The 15,418-nt window shown below is 36.5% G+C and overlaps 2 protein-coding genes across 3 annotated transcripts in view; one reads left to right on the top strand and one right to left on the bottom strand.

Annotated features, from left to right (window-relative positions):
• Positions 1-15,418, bottom strand: part of LOC117323602 (probable serine/threonine-protein kinase yakA) — a 46,866-nt gene that overhangs the window by 28,211 nt on the left and 3,237 nt on the right. Inside the window, exons 3-5 of the mRNA XM_033878914.1 lie at positions 15,170-15,297; positions 6,472-6,612; positions 4,653-4,748 (exon numbers count right to left, since the gene is read on the bottom strand). Of these exons, the coding sequence (XP_033734805.1) occupies positions 4,653-4,748; positions 6,472-6,612; positions 15,170-15,297 (365 nt within the window). The remainder of the gene's footprint in view (positions 1-4,652; positions 4,749-6,471; positions 6,613-15,169; positions 15,298-15,418) is intronic.
• On the top strand, positions 8,482-12,791 carry LOC117323603 (piggyBac transposable element-derived protein 4-like). Of its 2 annotated transcripts, XM_033878916.1 has the most exons (5): positions 8,482-9,363; positions 9,901-10,208; positions 10,784-11,032; positions 11,484-11,718; positions 11,749-12,791. In XM_033878916.1, exons 1-5 carry the CDS (start codon positions 8,651-8,653, stop codon positions 12,095-12,097), a joined length of 1,854 nt encoding a protein of 617 aa, XP_033734807.1. In that variant the 5' UTR covers positions 8,482-8,650; the 3' UTR covers positions 12,098-12,791. The 2 variants fall into 2 exon arrangements, with proteins under 2 accessions (XP_033734807.1, XP_033734806.1); XM_033878915.1 differs by having other exon boundaries at positions 11,484-12,791.

Genomic DNA, 15,418 nt, shown 5'->3' with positions numbered 1-15,418 from the left:
GACCCCTGTGACCTTGAATGAAAGTCAAGGTCATTCATTTGAACAAACTTGGTAGTCCTTCACCCCAGCATGCTACAGACCCAATATCAACTCCCTGGGTCTCTTGGTTATTGAGAAGAAGTCGTTTAAAGATTTTAGCCTTTTTGACCCCTGTGACCTTGAATGAAGGTCAACGTTATTCATTTGAACAAACTTGGTAGCCCTTCACCCCAGCATGCTACAGGCCCAATATTAGGTCTCTGGGCCTTTTGGTTATTGAGAAGAAGTTGCTTGAATGGAAAAGTTGACGCCGGACGGACGGCCAGATCGCCGGACGGACGACAGACGCCGCGCCACGGCATAAGCTCACTTGCCCTTCGGGCAGGTGAGCTAAAAAAACATATCAATGTGTGTATATTTAGAAGTCTTTGCGAATACCCAAAATCCAGATGGATCTTAGTGCCTATCAATGTATGTCTTATCATTTCTACACATCCCTGTAGTTTTCTCCTCTTTCCACTTAGTAATTTTTCTATTCTCTTGTGATGTTGTACTATTCACTAAATATGTCTGTACATTTCTTTTCCTAATTAGTCCCCAAAAATAAACATACACAACAAGAGACAAACAGAACCTACAAATGATTCACATAATTTTAAAGATCTGTTATGCATGAGCAAAAACAAACTTCAACTGTCAAAATCTAAGATTGTTGCCAGTTGGCTTTCAGTTTACTATATCAGTCTAAAAGTTGATAATGTAAGATCCATGAAAGACTTCATCTTGAGAAGTGCAGGAACAAATTTTATTTGCCTAACTTCAAGATACAGAGTTAAGTTAAACATCAAACCTTACCAATGACTCCATCCCCTCAATCACTCATTTGAAGTTGAAATGTTGTGAAATATTATCAAACTAGAACTGTCGTCCAGAGGGCCAACTCATACCCCCCACTCCTGCAACCCCCATCGTTACTATGTGTTCATTTATACAATAAACGAGATATACAGTTAAATCTCACAGTCGTATTCAGTTTTCTTGGTAACCCTAATTCTTTTTATATCTAAATTATGAATAAATTGTTGTACATGACATTATGAAATGATTTCACATGAGAAAATATTTTCAATTGATCAATTTATAACAAAGAAAAAATTAAAAAGGTTATGAGAAAGGTAAAGTGTGAATGGGATTTATTCAAAAAATTACGACGTGATATAGATTACGCACATCTACAATGTATAAGGATTATTCTCATAAAGTTTCGTTGAAATCAGATAAGTAGTTTAGGAGAGGTAGCCGGTACATCGTTGCGTCAAACTCGCCCAAAAAACTAAGTTTTGTGCTCTGGTTACCATGGTAACCAAAAAATTACGACGTGATATTGATTACACACACCTACAATGTATTAGGATTATTGTCATGAAAAAACTAAGTTCTGTGCCTTGCATTTTGGTTACCATGGTAACCGTAAGAGGAGTAGACCATGTAACCAAAAAATTACGATGTTATATAGATTATGCACATCTACAATGTATAAGGGTTAACGTTATTGTCATGAAGTTTCGTTGAAATCGGATAAGTAGTTTAGGAGGAGTAGCAGGTAGGCGGTACATCGTTGCATCTACAAACTCGCCCAAAAAACTAAGTTTTAAGCCCTGGTTACCATGGTAACCAAAAAATTACGACGTGATATAGATTACGCACATCTACAATGTACAAAGATTATTGTCATGAAGTTTCGTTGAAATCGAATCAGTAGTTTAGGAGGAGAAGCCGGTACATCGTTGTGTCTACAGACGGACGAACGAACGGACGGACAGACGGACAACCTGATTTCAGTGTACCCCCCCACCCTAACTTCGTTGCGGGGGGTATAATGATAGTATTTTATTTAATTCAATGTCAATTGATCGTTAAACATTTTTCATTTCGCAATAATTATGATGGTTATTGCACGAAGCCACTCGGGCAATGCGTAGCTATACACCCCAAAACAGTACAATACACGTTTCATTTGTGACACATAAGTTAAACATGTGTACTGTATAATCTCCGCATGGTTATATTCTTTATTTGAATCAGAAACTATCGTTATATTATTGTAATAAATGATCTCTTAATACATCAAAAGCATAGTCAACATAACCAGTTGCATTTACGAAAGCACTACTGTAAAAATAGGTGATATATGTTGATAAAATTAGGTCAGAACATCAACATGTCTGCTTTTAAATATGCCCAATCATATTATCACATGTCTGCTTTTAAATATGCTCAGTCATATTATCTACCAAACATATTCGATACCTGCAAAATTATCCATTACTAATTGGGACACCTGTGGATTGTTTTGACTGGATATGAATGCATATCACGTCACTCAGCACAACCGGGCGGCTGATCCTTTCAACTTTACTGCAAGCGACACCAAGCGTGACCTGCTGACCTAGCGTGAGGTCGCAGGTTTTCAGGTAATACCTTGATTGGCAATAATTAAGTGAAGTCCAGTCACAATAAAATAATCATGATGCTAAGTTAACACTATATTTGAAAATACACGGATGATTTCTTAAGTTTGCCATACAGCGCAAATACAAATATCGCATGCTATTTATACATTGTCAGGGCCTAAATTTGCAATCAGTTGTCTCGTGCGTGGTATATTTTGCAACGTAAAAATTGGATTAATGCTAAAATATGTGGCATATATCAAATCACAGAAGAACTCCAATGATCACGCATTCAATCTAATAACCTAAACGTGCCTGTTGATATAATTTCAGTCTTGGCATTTTTTCTGGACGGGTCGTCAGGGCCGGGTCGTCATGAGCTTTATGGAGTTTGCCGAAAAAATCTTACCTTACACTCTTCATTTGACAAGTTCGAACTATAACTGATTATCCCATGTGCTTAAGAATGTTTTGATACAGTGCATGGCCCTCAGTAATCTGAAGTGAAACTGATATTCTAGACTGTGTATGTATTGTGTTGGTACTACACATGCTGAAACATCACTGCATTAGAGAGTGCTTGATGTTTATTGAAGCTGTAACACTTTGATTAAGATTGTTGTTTTGTACTTTTATGAATAAATTATATCAGTACTAACTGTTAATCCAACTTGATTTCTGTATTTTAGTTTTTGTTTAATGATGTTGTCAACAACTTGCTTACTGTACAGTAAGTGGTATATTACAACAAAATTATCCAAGTGGGTGCACTGGACAGCTAAACAGTAGATCAAAGTGTGCAAAGAAATGTTTGAACAAGAGATCCCAGAGGGATCTTGGCGCCCACCATTGAATGATCTTCATAGGTTCCATGTCAGATTGATCTTTTCTCTACTTTTCCCTTCCTCTAAGTCTTACTAATCTGTGTAAATTCAGAAACAGCCCTCTATAGCTAGTACTTTTCAAACAAGGGGAACCTATATATAAAATTTAAGATTTAGCGATAATGGCTGTCTGTCGACCATGTTGTTTTTGGATTGGTCCCAATATGCAAAACTAGGCACTGAGGGGAACCTACATATGAAATTTGAGAAAGATCCCTTCAGTACCTTCTGTAAAATAGCGATAACAAACTTCAATTGTCAAAATCCAAGATGGCTGCCTGTCGGCCATGTTGTTTTCTGATTAGTCTCAAAATGCAATATGCATAACTAGGCACCGAGGGGAACCTGTGTATGAAATTTGAGAAAGATCCCTTCATTACTTTCTGAGAAATAGCGATAACAAACTTCAATTGTCAAAATCCAAGATGGCTGCCTGTCGGCCATGTTGTTTTCCGATTGGTCTCAAAATGCAATATGCATAACTAGGCACCAGGGGGAACCTACATATGAAATTTCAGGAATATCCCTTCATTAGTTTCTTTGAAATAGCGATAACAAACTTCAATTGTCAAAATTCAAGATGGCTGCCTGTCGGCCATGTTGTTTTCCGATTAGTCTCAAAATGCAATATGCATAACTAAGCATCAAGGGGAACCTAAATATGAAATTGGAGAAAGAACCCTTCAGTACTTTCTGAGGAATAGCGATAACAAACTTCAACTGTCAAAATCCAAGATGGCTGCCTGTCGGCCATGTTGTTTTCTGATTAGTCTCAAAATGCAATATGCATAACTAGGCACCAAGAGGAACCTACATATGAAATTCGGGAAAGATCCCTTCAGTGCTTTCTGAGAATTAGCAATAACAAACTTCAATTGTCAAAATCCAAGATGGCTGCCTGTCGGCCATGTTGTTTTCCGATTGGTCTCAAAATGCAATATGCATAACTAGGTACCAAGGGGAACCTACATAAGAAATTTGAGAAAGATCCCTTCAGTACTTTCCGAGAAATAGCGATAACAAGAATTGTTTACGGACGGACGGAGGGACGGAGGGACGGACGGACGGACGGACGGACGACGGACCACGGACGCAGGGCGATTTGAATAGCCCACCATCTGATGATGGTGGGCTAAAAAATAGGCTTGCTCGACTTGACTGGATATGGCAGGGGTTTTCCAGTAGACTTAGACATCATTTGATACTTAGTAATGTGACACTGTATCTGTTAAATGCCTAAATGTCATTTTCATGGAGTTTGGATCAGAGAAACTCAGGTAAAGTGGACATGTGCTCTTACACTAAATTGAGGCTGGGTTATACAATATACAAATACCTTTTGAGCTGGTATATCTTGAAATATGTCTGTCAGAGAGAGTGGCACCAATGGTTTGAAGACAATACAGTAGTGGTCATCAAATGTAAAGGTGTTCTGAAATCACAAATCACACAGGAACATGAGTGACAAGATTATATATCTGAGTAAGTGTCAAGGCCTACAATCATCCCTTCTTCATCTATTGACTGACAACAATCCATATTCCAGGAACTTCTATTTCTATTCATTAATCTAATTTAAAACATTTTGTGTGTGTTTCCTGCTGATTCCTTGCATAATTGTTTTAATATTTCATTGATGCATATGTAAGTCTAACCTAGTGAATATTTATTTTCATGATAATGGCAGCACTTAACACTGTCAGCTTTATGAGACAATAGTCCCCATGACTTGTATTACAGGCTTTCTAATCAGCTGAATCTTAAACTGATGTCATTCTCCAGATTTTGTTGGTGTGAATTACCCCAGTTCTATCTTTGCTGCTGGGCTTATTTTGAAAAATTCATGCGAGTTATCTGAAGCACTGTTAAAGCTAAAAAGCTTTATGAAATTTGTCAAGAAATAGGCCCATTATAGTATGACAAAGGGAATGAAGTCAATTCAAGGTAAACATAAACAATAAGCTTGATCAAAATCTGCAACAATACATGGTCACTAGCTATAGCCAGATTAGAGTGGGTAAAATTCTATTTCTGGTAACATGACAAGTGACTGATCAAAGGGTTATTTAGTCATGTACAACACTTACAGGGGTCGACATTAACGCTTGTCCGATTGTCCGGTACCAGACGAAATTGATGTCGGACAAGTGAAATCATTAAAGTACTTGTACTTGTCCGACGGGACAAGTAACAAATCTGTTTTTTGTGTTTTATTTATGTTATATTCTGAAGTCAAAACTGATTCAATACTCACTGTAAAATGAGTAAAAACTCCTTTAAATTGTGTTAACCATCGAACGGAAGTGAGTTGATCATGCTTATTAAAGCTTCATTCGGAACTACATAGAAATGATGGTAGACTTCCGAGGGCTCTCGAAAACATGTAATCGGTATCACTAGTATGTTTGAAACGCATGCGAATGCTGTACATGTGAGAGCATTGATACTACGACAGATACTGTCTGCTGGAATCGTAATAAAAATGAATCAGTTTTGATATAGGCCTAATTAAGGAGGCTACAGATGAAGCAGACTGCCGTGCCCTAGAAAACGGTGACATGTTTTAATGTTTTCACAGTAGTAAGTTTGTTTATAGTTTAGTCGAACATGAAAGTTAATTATTTTAAAGTACTTCATTCATCTGCTTTTAGGTAAAAAAACGATGGTTTAGTAAAACTTAAATAACTTGTAATAATACTTTCTTGCTGTTTTATTGTTGTTAGTAATTGTTATGAGTCGAAATTATGGCTTGCAATGCTTACCTCTACTTTATAATAAATCATCTCGCTGTTTACACATAACAGATGGAAAGTAGAAACACATATAGGACAAGTGATTATTTCATTCGGACAAGTGAATTTATCTTATCACTTGTCCGACTTGTCCGAAGGGACAAGTGCAGAAAAAAGTTAATGTCGACCCCTGTACAATGCATATCCGAAGCAAGTACACATGAAATATCATAAAAGGGTGAATTTTTTCCTGCTTTTCAGTAACAGTGACCTTTAAGTGTAATTCATACTCAATAGTGCACAAAAACATGTTTTCACCATCATCATCATCATCATCATCATGTTTGCAATAGTAACTTCAACATTTTGGTAAGAGACTGTCCATATATGACATTTTAAATTTACTACAATGCCAATACATACCAAGTAGTGGACTGTGTTGGAGTTGCCCCAGGGGTCTGCCAAAGCCAGTCTCCACAAACATTGGGTCTCCTGGGCACCTAGTTGATACCGACTGGCATGCAGCACCTTTATTACCACATGCTTTTTATGGCAGAACAAATCCTGAAACATATATCAGATGGCTAACATAAAAGTATCAACTGATTATCTTTTCTTGCTCTGTTCGATCAAAGAAAAATACTTGTAAATACCAGCAGTAAATAAACTATAATTGCTGTACGTGCATTTGCCGCATTTAGGGGAGACAGTTGAAAAATTTGCTTACTCCAGCCAAGTCAATCTGCAAATCAGTATCTTCTGTCTTTTAACTTTTTGCCTACCTGCCCTTAGGGGTGAAACGGTATGCCTTCTCCACAGTTCGGTACGTATTGCGGTACACAGGTTACGGTTCGGTACTTTTCAATTCGGTTTTGGTTTGTTTTTGTTTAACGTCCTATTAACAGCCAGGGTCATTTAAGGACGTGCCAGGTTTTGGAGGTGGAGGAAAGCCAGAGTTCCCGGTACATATATATTATACTCTACTGAATTCTACTGTAAGTTATAACAAAATATTTTTAAAGTCAACTTTTATTAAAGCTTATAACAACAACAAATAAAAAATGTCATGCCTAGACTAGAACTTCTTAAATAAAATGAATTAAGTAAATGTTTACTTAATAATAATCAACTATCATTCATATATGTAAAATTTAAATGAGATCATTTCTTCAAAACAATCTCCATATCTCCATATCTCATTTGTTTGATTGTTTGGTTACTATTAGTACTAGTAGCTGTTTGTTTTGAAGAGCTCGACTCCGTTAGACTTGAGCCCGTCTGACTTGACGACTGAGAGCTCGGGATGTTGTGCCTTCTGATTAAATGGGTGTTCCGATTCAATGTATTACCGTGTTTATATGGGATGTCTGCAAAACAAATTTTGCACGTGGCTGTTTTAGCATCTTTCGTTCTAAACCCAAAGTTTTTCCAAACCGGTGAGCGATAATTTGAAGGCGTATCTCTCAACTTGACAGTCTCATCCGCCATATTTGTTCCTTAAACCAAACAGGTAAATGTAAGACCTCACACGATTGGTTTATCGAAAGCTTTAGACCAATCAAAAACTCGCTTTCATAGGTAGGTCGATGTATACCGGTGTCGATGGAAATAGTCACCCTCGTAATAGAATTACATGTGGTCGCGGTACGTACCGTCAATTGGAGTCACCGTACCGTGTACCGAACCGAAATAAATATACCACGGTTTTACTACACCGCGATATACTGTTTCACCCTTACCTGCCCTTTGCTTCTCTTCCAGTAGGCTACTGAGTAATAAAACTTAATTTCACCATCCTTTATCTTAAATGTAATGTGGTATATTTTCATATACCTGTATGGTCAATCTCATCTGAATTCATAATTGGTTATTTCACTTTAAAGTTATGTATGAAACATTTCAAAACTCGACTCCCATATGGTAAAAGTGTTGGAAAATTGAGAAAAAAAGAAAATATTGTACTGTAACATATGCATAAAACTGCCTAAAACATCCATGATATAATTTGTGTTGTTTACATATGATAACCATCTGTTTCTACTGGACTTTTGACATACACATGTCAAATACCTAAGCTGTGTCTTCATTAGTATTGATACAACACTGATGCCATAAGTATAGAAATAGCTCTCCGGGACTTTCTCCAGCGAGCTAAAACAAATCCCATCCCAAATTGATACAAAAAAGCTTGAACATATTACATTTATATCCTACTGAACTTTATGAAAATTATTGTATATCTCTTGGTGTCAATTTAGAATCACTTTAGACATGTCCTCTTGATGTCAATTTAGAATCACTTTAGACATGTCCTATGAAGACAATACAATTTACCAATGCCAAAGACTTTTTGAGGGATCAGTTAACTAAATGTAAATAGATATGTTATTCTTTTCAAATGAGAAACAAGGGATTAAAACCATTTTTCTTAACTCTTTCCGTACCGTTGTCGTATACAGACGACAGAAAAACGTGCTTCCTGGTCCCCGTTGTCGTATACAGACGACAGGAAAATGTGACGTCTCATCCCCGTTGTCGTATACACACGACAAGGGATGTTATGTTATCTAATTTATGATTAGCTGGCTGTAGCAGACGACAGATGAATTATCCAATAAATTTACACAAAAAAATGAATCCCTCGGTTCATAACAAAGATTTTGATAGGCGAAAAGTACACAATTTTCGTCATGTGACCCAATTTGTTCGAATTTCCCGGGAAATGTTATGGAATGTCATCACCAATGTAAACAACATGGCGGCGAGTGCATTGACTGTGAATGCTGATACTGAATCAGACGATGAAGAAGGGGCTGGGACCCAAGAATTAGACAACAATATCGGTGGATCCGATCTGGAATTGTCTGAGCTGGACTCTGACAGTGATGATGACATTCCACTCGCCGATATCATCCCGCTAGCGGGCCTCGTAGACCGCGGAGGTGGAGATGCTGGACACGCCCACAACGATCGCCGCTGGACAGCTGATCTGAAACCTATACGTGTGAAGGATTTCGAGGATATAGCTGGCCCTACTACCGCACTGGATGCTGAGAAGAAAGAGCTGGATTTCTTTCACCTGATTTTCCCTGAATCCTTGTACGACAAGCTAGCCCAGCAGACCAACACCTATGCTGCTAAGCGGATCCGGGAAAAGGCAGACAGCTCGTGGCAGGCAACTTCGCCCACCGAGATCAAGACCTTCTTGGGGATTGTGATTTTTATGTCACTGCTGGACCTGCCAACTGCAAAGATGTACTGGTCATCTGATTGGATGTTTCAAACATCTTTGCCTACCATAATGACCAGACTCAGGTAAATCAAATTACTTGTATTTAATTTACAAAATGTACAGTACAAATGTAGACTCTACATGTATGACAGTATTTTGTTTTAGTGATGAGCAATATAAACTTCATTGGAGCCCTAATGGTTGAAATTGTGACCATATTTCTTTTCAAGTTAATCATTTAGTTATGTAACTTATGTGGTAAATAGCCTATCCTACTTGAAGTGGAAACAACTTGTAATTATTTCTTGACTAGGATGTTTACAAACAAACATCTAAAATGTTAAAGCAAAGTTATAAAATTCTTATTCAAATTTTAACTTAATTTTGTGAATTTAATCAGTTATAAAAGTAAAATCTATAGGCCTATATGCTGGGTACAGATTTAAATGTGGAAAATGACCAAGTATTTAACACTTGCTGTAATAATTTTTTCAAACAAGATGACAAATGGTGAATTTATCAATTTATAGTATATATTTTGTAGTTTCTTTTATTCTTTTGTTTTTAAACCAATAAATTTCTAAGGTTTGTCCTACAGTTTCGGGTGTCTTGACTTGTAGATTTGAGAAACTCGCACAGTATTTTCATCTGAATGACTCCACGACAAATCCCCCCAAAGGCAGCGACGGTCACGACAAGCTCCATCATGTCAGGCCAGTCTTAGATACCATCCAAGGCACTATAGCATCCCAGTACACGTTACACCAGGACTGTGCTATAGATGAGGCTATGATTGCATACAAGGGGAGGCTTAGTTTTAAGCAATATATGCCAGCCAAGCCGGTTAAGTTTGGGATCAAGGTGTGGGAGCGGGCGGATTCCACCAATGGCTATGTCGACAAACTCCAGATTTACACCGGAAGAGCAGGTATGTTTATTCAGCATGATGTTCCATGTTGCTCCAGTCCAATAGATATGCCTCTGTTGCATCCATCATAAATAAAACTCCACTTCACTATATTTTGTAATTGTTTAATGACTTAAATCTTAATTATTCAGGAATAAAACATATTGACATATATTGTCTTATACATTGACTCAAGATCATCATGCAAATTAATTTGATAGTCTTATTATTTTACCAAAATTATATAACACTGAACATTGTCAGTTATAACATAATACCTAGATACATTGTACAGTACAAGTACCATGGTGGTCGGGTGGCTCAGTGGTAACACACTGGCCTTTCACCTATGCGGCCGGGGTTCGATTCCAAGATCAGACGTGAAAAGGTATGGGGTCACCTGCCCGACCACGTGGGTTTTCCCCGGGTACTCCAGTTTCCTCCCACAGTAAGACCCCTCGCGCGCTTCCATCTGGGCCAACAATAGTGATTAATATCAGTTATTAACTTGTTTCGCAATTGTTGTAAAATAAATAAAGTTTATATTATATTATATATACATGTACCAATAAAGGCATTTTACCAACCATTTTCAGGAAATGAACAAGGCAAGAGAGAAGTTGGACTTGCTGCTCGAGTTGTGACCGACCTGACCAGAGACATTGTTGGTAGCAGTCGCCACGTATATGTTGACAATTTCTTCTCCAGTCCCCAGCTGTTTTCTGACTTGCTAAAGGATGGTCTCTATGCATGTGGAACATGTCGAATCAATAGAAAGGGGTTCCCGTCTGGTATCAGTAAGGAGAATGTTAAAAAAAAGGGAGACTTCACAATGCTGCAATCAGGTAATTATAAAGTGCCAGGAATATTCAGATTGGTTTCAACTTATTGCTTATCCAATTTGTGTTTGCTCGGATAATAAATACTATTATGTCTGTAAAGTAACTTGTGAAAATGTAGCAAATTAGTACCTACAATTTAAATACATTATACAGTACTGGGATATATTATCAATATAACTTTATTTAATACAATATCCCTCAGGTTACTGTATTGTGCAAGTTGCATTCATATCATAAACCATACTGTAATCTATTTGAAATTATTCTTGAATAACTTGATTCAAATATATGTACTGCTATATAAATGTAGCGGCAATTTATGTCGGCTGCGTCCATTATAATTGTAACTAATACATTGGTTTATCACTTCATAGTAAAATAATTATTGATAATCTGCTGATGAAGCTAATATACCTCTATTATATAAGTTACATGATGTATGTTGTGTTTACAGGAAACCTGGTGGCCAGTGTCTGGTTTGACAACAAGCCAGTGACATTTCTGTCGACAAATGCAGACCCTACTACACTACATGAGGTGCGTCGCAAAAATAAAGATGGTAGTGAGAGAGTTCAACTGGCCCCTTCTGTTGTGAAAATGTACGGCGACAATATGAATGCTGTGGATAGAGCTGATCAACTCCGTATGCAGTACACCTGTGCCAGAAAGTGCTACAAATGGTGGAAGTATGTTTTCTTCTTCTTGCTTGATACAGCCCTTGTGAATTCTTTCATTCTTATGAAGGAGTCTCCAAGTCACCAGAGGAAAACCAGAACTGGCAGAGTGAAGCATCTTACCCAGCTGGAATTCAGAGAAAGGCTATGTAAACAGTTAATTGGTGATACACGTTCTGTCAGAAAACGACGACGTGTGATACAGCATGATGTGGCAGGTCTTTCCTATTCTCATATGCCAGTTAAGGTAAAGGTGAACAGGTGTCGCCAGTGTGGAAAGGTGAAAATCAGGAAGGAATCGAGTTTTGGATGCCGACAATGTGGGGTAAACCTGTGCGTTTTGTGCTTTGAACCATTTCACAAGGATTTAGTCCCTGTCACACAGGAAGAGTAGACACCAAGACCTGTACTTACATATATATCATATATAATTGAGATTGTTTGTAAATTTATTTTGAAATGTTGGAAATTTGTCACATTCATGATTTTCAATATCAATGACAATATCCAATATTTATAACTTGTACAGTATTTGAACTGTACTGTAGTTGAATATTTTCATGTTACAGTGGAGACCGCTTATTATGATATTCTATTTTCCAAAGAAAAATATTATAATAAACAGGATATTATAATAACCGAGCAAGCAATTATATACCACTTGAACCAGAAGTTAGGCCAATTTTCATTGTTAAATGTACTTTGAGGTCAATAAGTATAAGGATTTATATCATCACATGTATACAGAGTCATTTTCAATTTTATAAAGTTAACTCTAGATTTAAGTATTTTTTAGAGAATTTTTTCTCCGAAAAATCATATTAAAATAGATTTTTGCAACATATTAAAATAATTAAACGGAGCGACAAGATTTTTCTTAATTAAAATTTTAATTGATTTAGAAAAATTGTGCAGATTAGATTTAAAGCCATATTGCTACATTCCTGTGATAAGGTGCACACAATAATCCGGTTCATTTTTGAATATTTGCATTGTTTATTTGTTATGTTATTCTTGGATTGTTTATTTGTGGTATTCATCAAATGATACTAACAAAAACATGTTGAATATAAAAGCTTGTTTTGTTATTCCATGGCTTTGTCATTTTTTTGTAATCATAGACTTAGTTAACATACATATTGGTGTATGTTGTAATGATTTACATCATATCAACAGCTTTGATTTGATGATATAAATTATGACTTCCAGTTTCGAGTTCCAAGAAGAAAGTAAAATTAAATTTTCTGGAGGAAAATCTTCTGAAGCATGCCAGGAGTTGCTACCATACTTAGTAATATGACCAGTTTACATTTGTACCAGGTTTCTTTTCAGAAATTGGCGTACACCTTGGTAGAAATTGAACTCGCAGTCTTGGGTGTCATGCGAATACAAACTTTCTGCAAAAATGAACTTTGAAATGATTTTCCAAGATATTGCACTAACCAATAAGTGCAAACATAAAATATAACTATAAGTGACAAAGTGAAACTTCAAAATAAAACTACTGGAACTTTGAAACTGCTAAAAATGTCTGATGTAGACATTTGTTTGTCAAAATGTCTTATGTCTATTGCTGGGGTCAGAGGAAACTTGGGGTATTACCCCAAAGTCACTATTACATCTCACTTTCTCAATGTAATGTCTTCCTATAAACCAGAAATTGTAGTTCCAGACATTAAAATAATCACATGTATATTTCATTCTGTAGACTGTAATCCGAGTTTCCTCTGACACCTGCTGTATACCAGATGTTTGATGGTTTGATAAACTCATAACTTGTCTGATGTTAAATTGACATCTCTTTGTCAAAATAACTATGTGTGTTGCTTGGACCAGAGAAAACTCTCATTATAAACATGAATGGATGATGTCGGCATTACTATGATGTAGTATTATAAACGAGATCTGACAAATACTTTGGTATTTTTATTGTCGTCAATAATGTGATGTTTTCCTCACATCCATTAAAATTAAAAACAAGAATTAATTCACTGGGTAATGTATATAGGGTCATTTAAAAAGTTTCGTTGAAGGACTAATAATTGATGATCCTTGTTTCTCTCGATTCCTGCTGGGACACTCGTGCCCTGACAGGAATCGAACCTGTGTCTATCTCAATGCAAATTATGACAAAGGGTTATCAACAGTCAATAACATCAAAATGTGAGTGACAGATCTAAGAGTCCCACGTCGTGTAGTTTGTACACGTAAATATTTGCTAGGCCTCGCAGAATTTATGGAAATACTAAAACTTGGCATTGTGGGACTCGTTATATTCGGCAATACAATTAATAAAATTGAAAAGGATACATAAAAAAATAAATTGTAGGTTTATCAGTGAAAACTGTATTCCTACATGTACTTTTCATGCATGTGTACCGAAAACACTTCTACTATAACTTCTGTAACAGAAGAGGAAACACAATGACCACTTGAGACTGGCGAGCTTGGGATTTGAAAATTCCAGACAAACTTTCTAATTATTGAGTGCGACCTTTCAATGTATCGATGCATTTAATTGAACTTAAAATATACTGTTTGTTTGTGTGACAGTTTGTATACCAATACATGTACAGTATATATATATATATATATATATATATACAGCACAATAACTGACAATCTGATCACACGAGTCATGAAATTACGTGTAAACATCAGCTTAGTATAGAAACATTTTAAATTTCTTGAAATTGAATCTGACGTCGTGCTGCTTCATTCTTCACATTATTATATGTAATGACCTGTCTGAACAGTACTAAATACTACAAAATTATTAGTGTGTGTTTTTTTTAAACAATCTTAAAATAACATTTTACAGTGTTTCATCATTAAATGCATATACAACATGCTGATATGTGCTGACAACTACACGGGATATTGTGGTATAATGCTTCGAATGTTACTAAAACACGTGCTGACTACATGTGTCCAATTCAAAACCTAGTCGCTCATACGTAATTATTTTCCAGATTTAATACGCCATGACCACCAACAACTATCATATAGAATTAACACAGACACTGAAAGAAGTTGTTCACAGTAAAAATATATGTATTAAGGAAACCAACCAGCTGCGTAACCATAAAGAATCCTACTTTCCTCCAAATGCTACAAAACGGCCGTATGTAATAGTTTGGTGAAGATAATAGATCGTAGTTTGTTTACGAAATCATGCCGATTTTTCAGTCGTTAGAAAGCTGTCAGTCAGATATAATGCTGCGAAAATGAAGATATATATCTATTTTAACAATAGACCAACCGATATGCACAATGGTTAACGATTACCTGCATTTTACTGCAGAAGATTCACCTCATCTGAAAAACACACAAGTAATCCGCCATTTTGCACATATGTGCGGGGGTGAGCCTAGTAACGACTTCCGGTACGGAACCCGGACCGGAATTACGGTACGGAAAGAGTTAAGTAATATACCAATAAATCAATTGAAAACAAAACTTGTACCTCAGCTAGCAGTAGGACTGCTGATTGACCCTGTCGGCTGATCACTTGTCGCACTCTGTAACGGGAAGCCATCACCACACCCAGTACTGGGCAAAACTGACCAGCCTCATCTGTGAACTGACCATATTCTGAAATTATAATTCAATATGAGTTTAATATCAAATTACATATAGATGTAAATATATAAATAACATATCTAAAAACATGTTTTTGCGTTTCTGTAATTCAACAGCTGCCAGCTGCTGGTCA

Source organism: Pecten maximus, chromosome 3, assembly GCF_902652985.1.
Source record: "Pecten maximus chromosome 3, xPecMax1.1, whole genome shotgun sequence".
Lineage (NCBI taxonomy): Eukaryota > Metazoa > Mollusca > Bivalvia > Pectinida > Pectinidae > Pecten > Pecten maximus.
The sequence above is the reverse complement of the archived record's forward strand: the minus strand, read 5'-3'. Positions and strand labels throughout refer to the sequence as shown.

Coding starts and splice junctions, on each gene's coding strand:
- LOC117323603 (XM_033878915.1), top strand. CDS start 8,651: ATGAATTATCCAATAAATTTACACAAAAAAATGAATCCCTCGGTTCAT. Junction 9,364..9,900: donor ACCATAATGACCAGACTCAG/GTAAATCAAATT, acceptor CTTGACTTGTAG/ATTTGAGAAACTCGCACAGT. Junction 10,209..10,783: donor GATTTACACCGGAAGAGCAG/GTATGTTTATTC, acceptor AACCATTTTCAG/GAAATGAACAAGGCAAGAGA.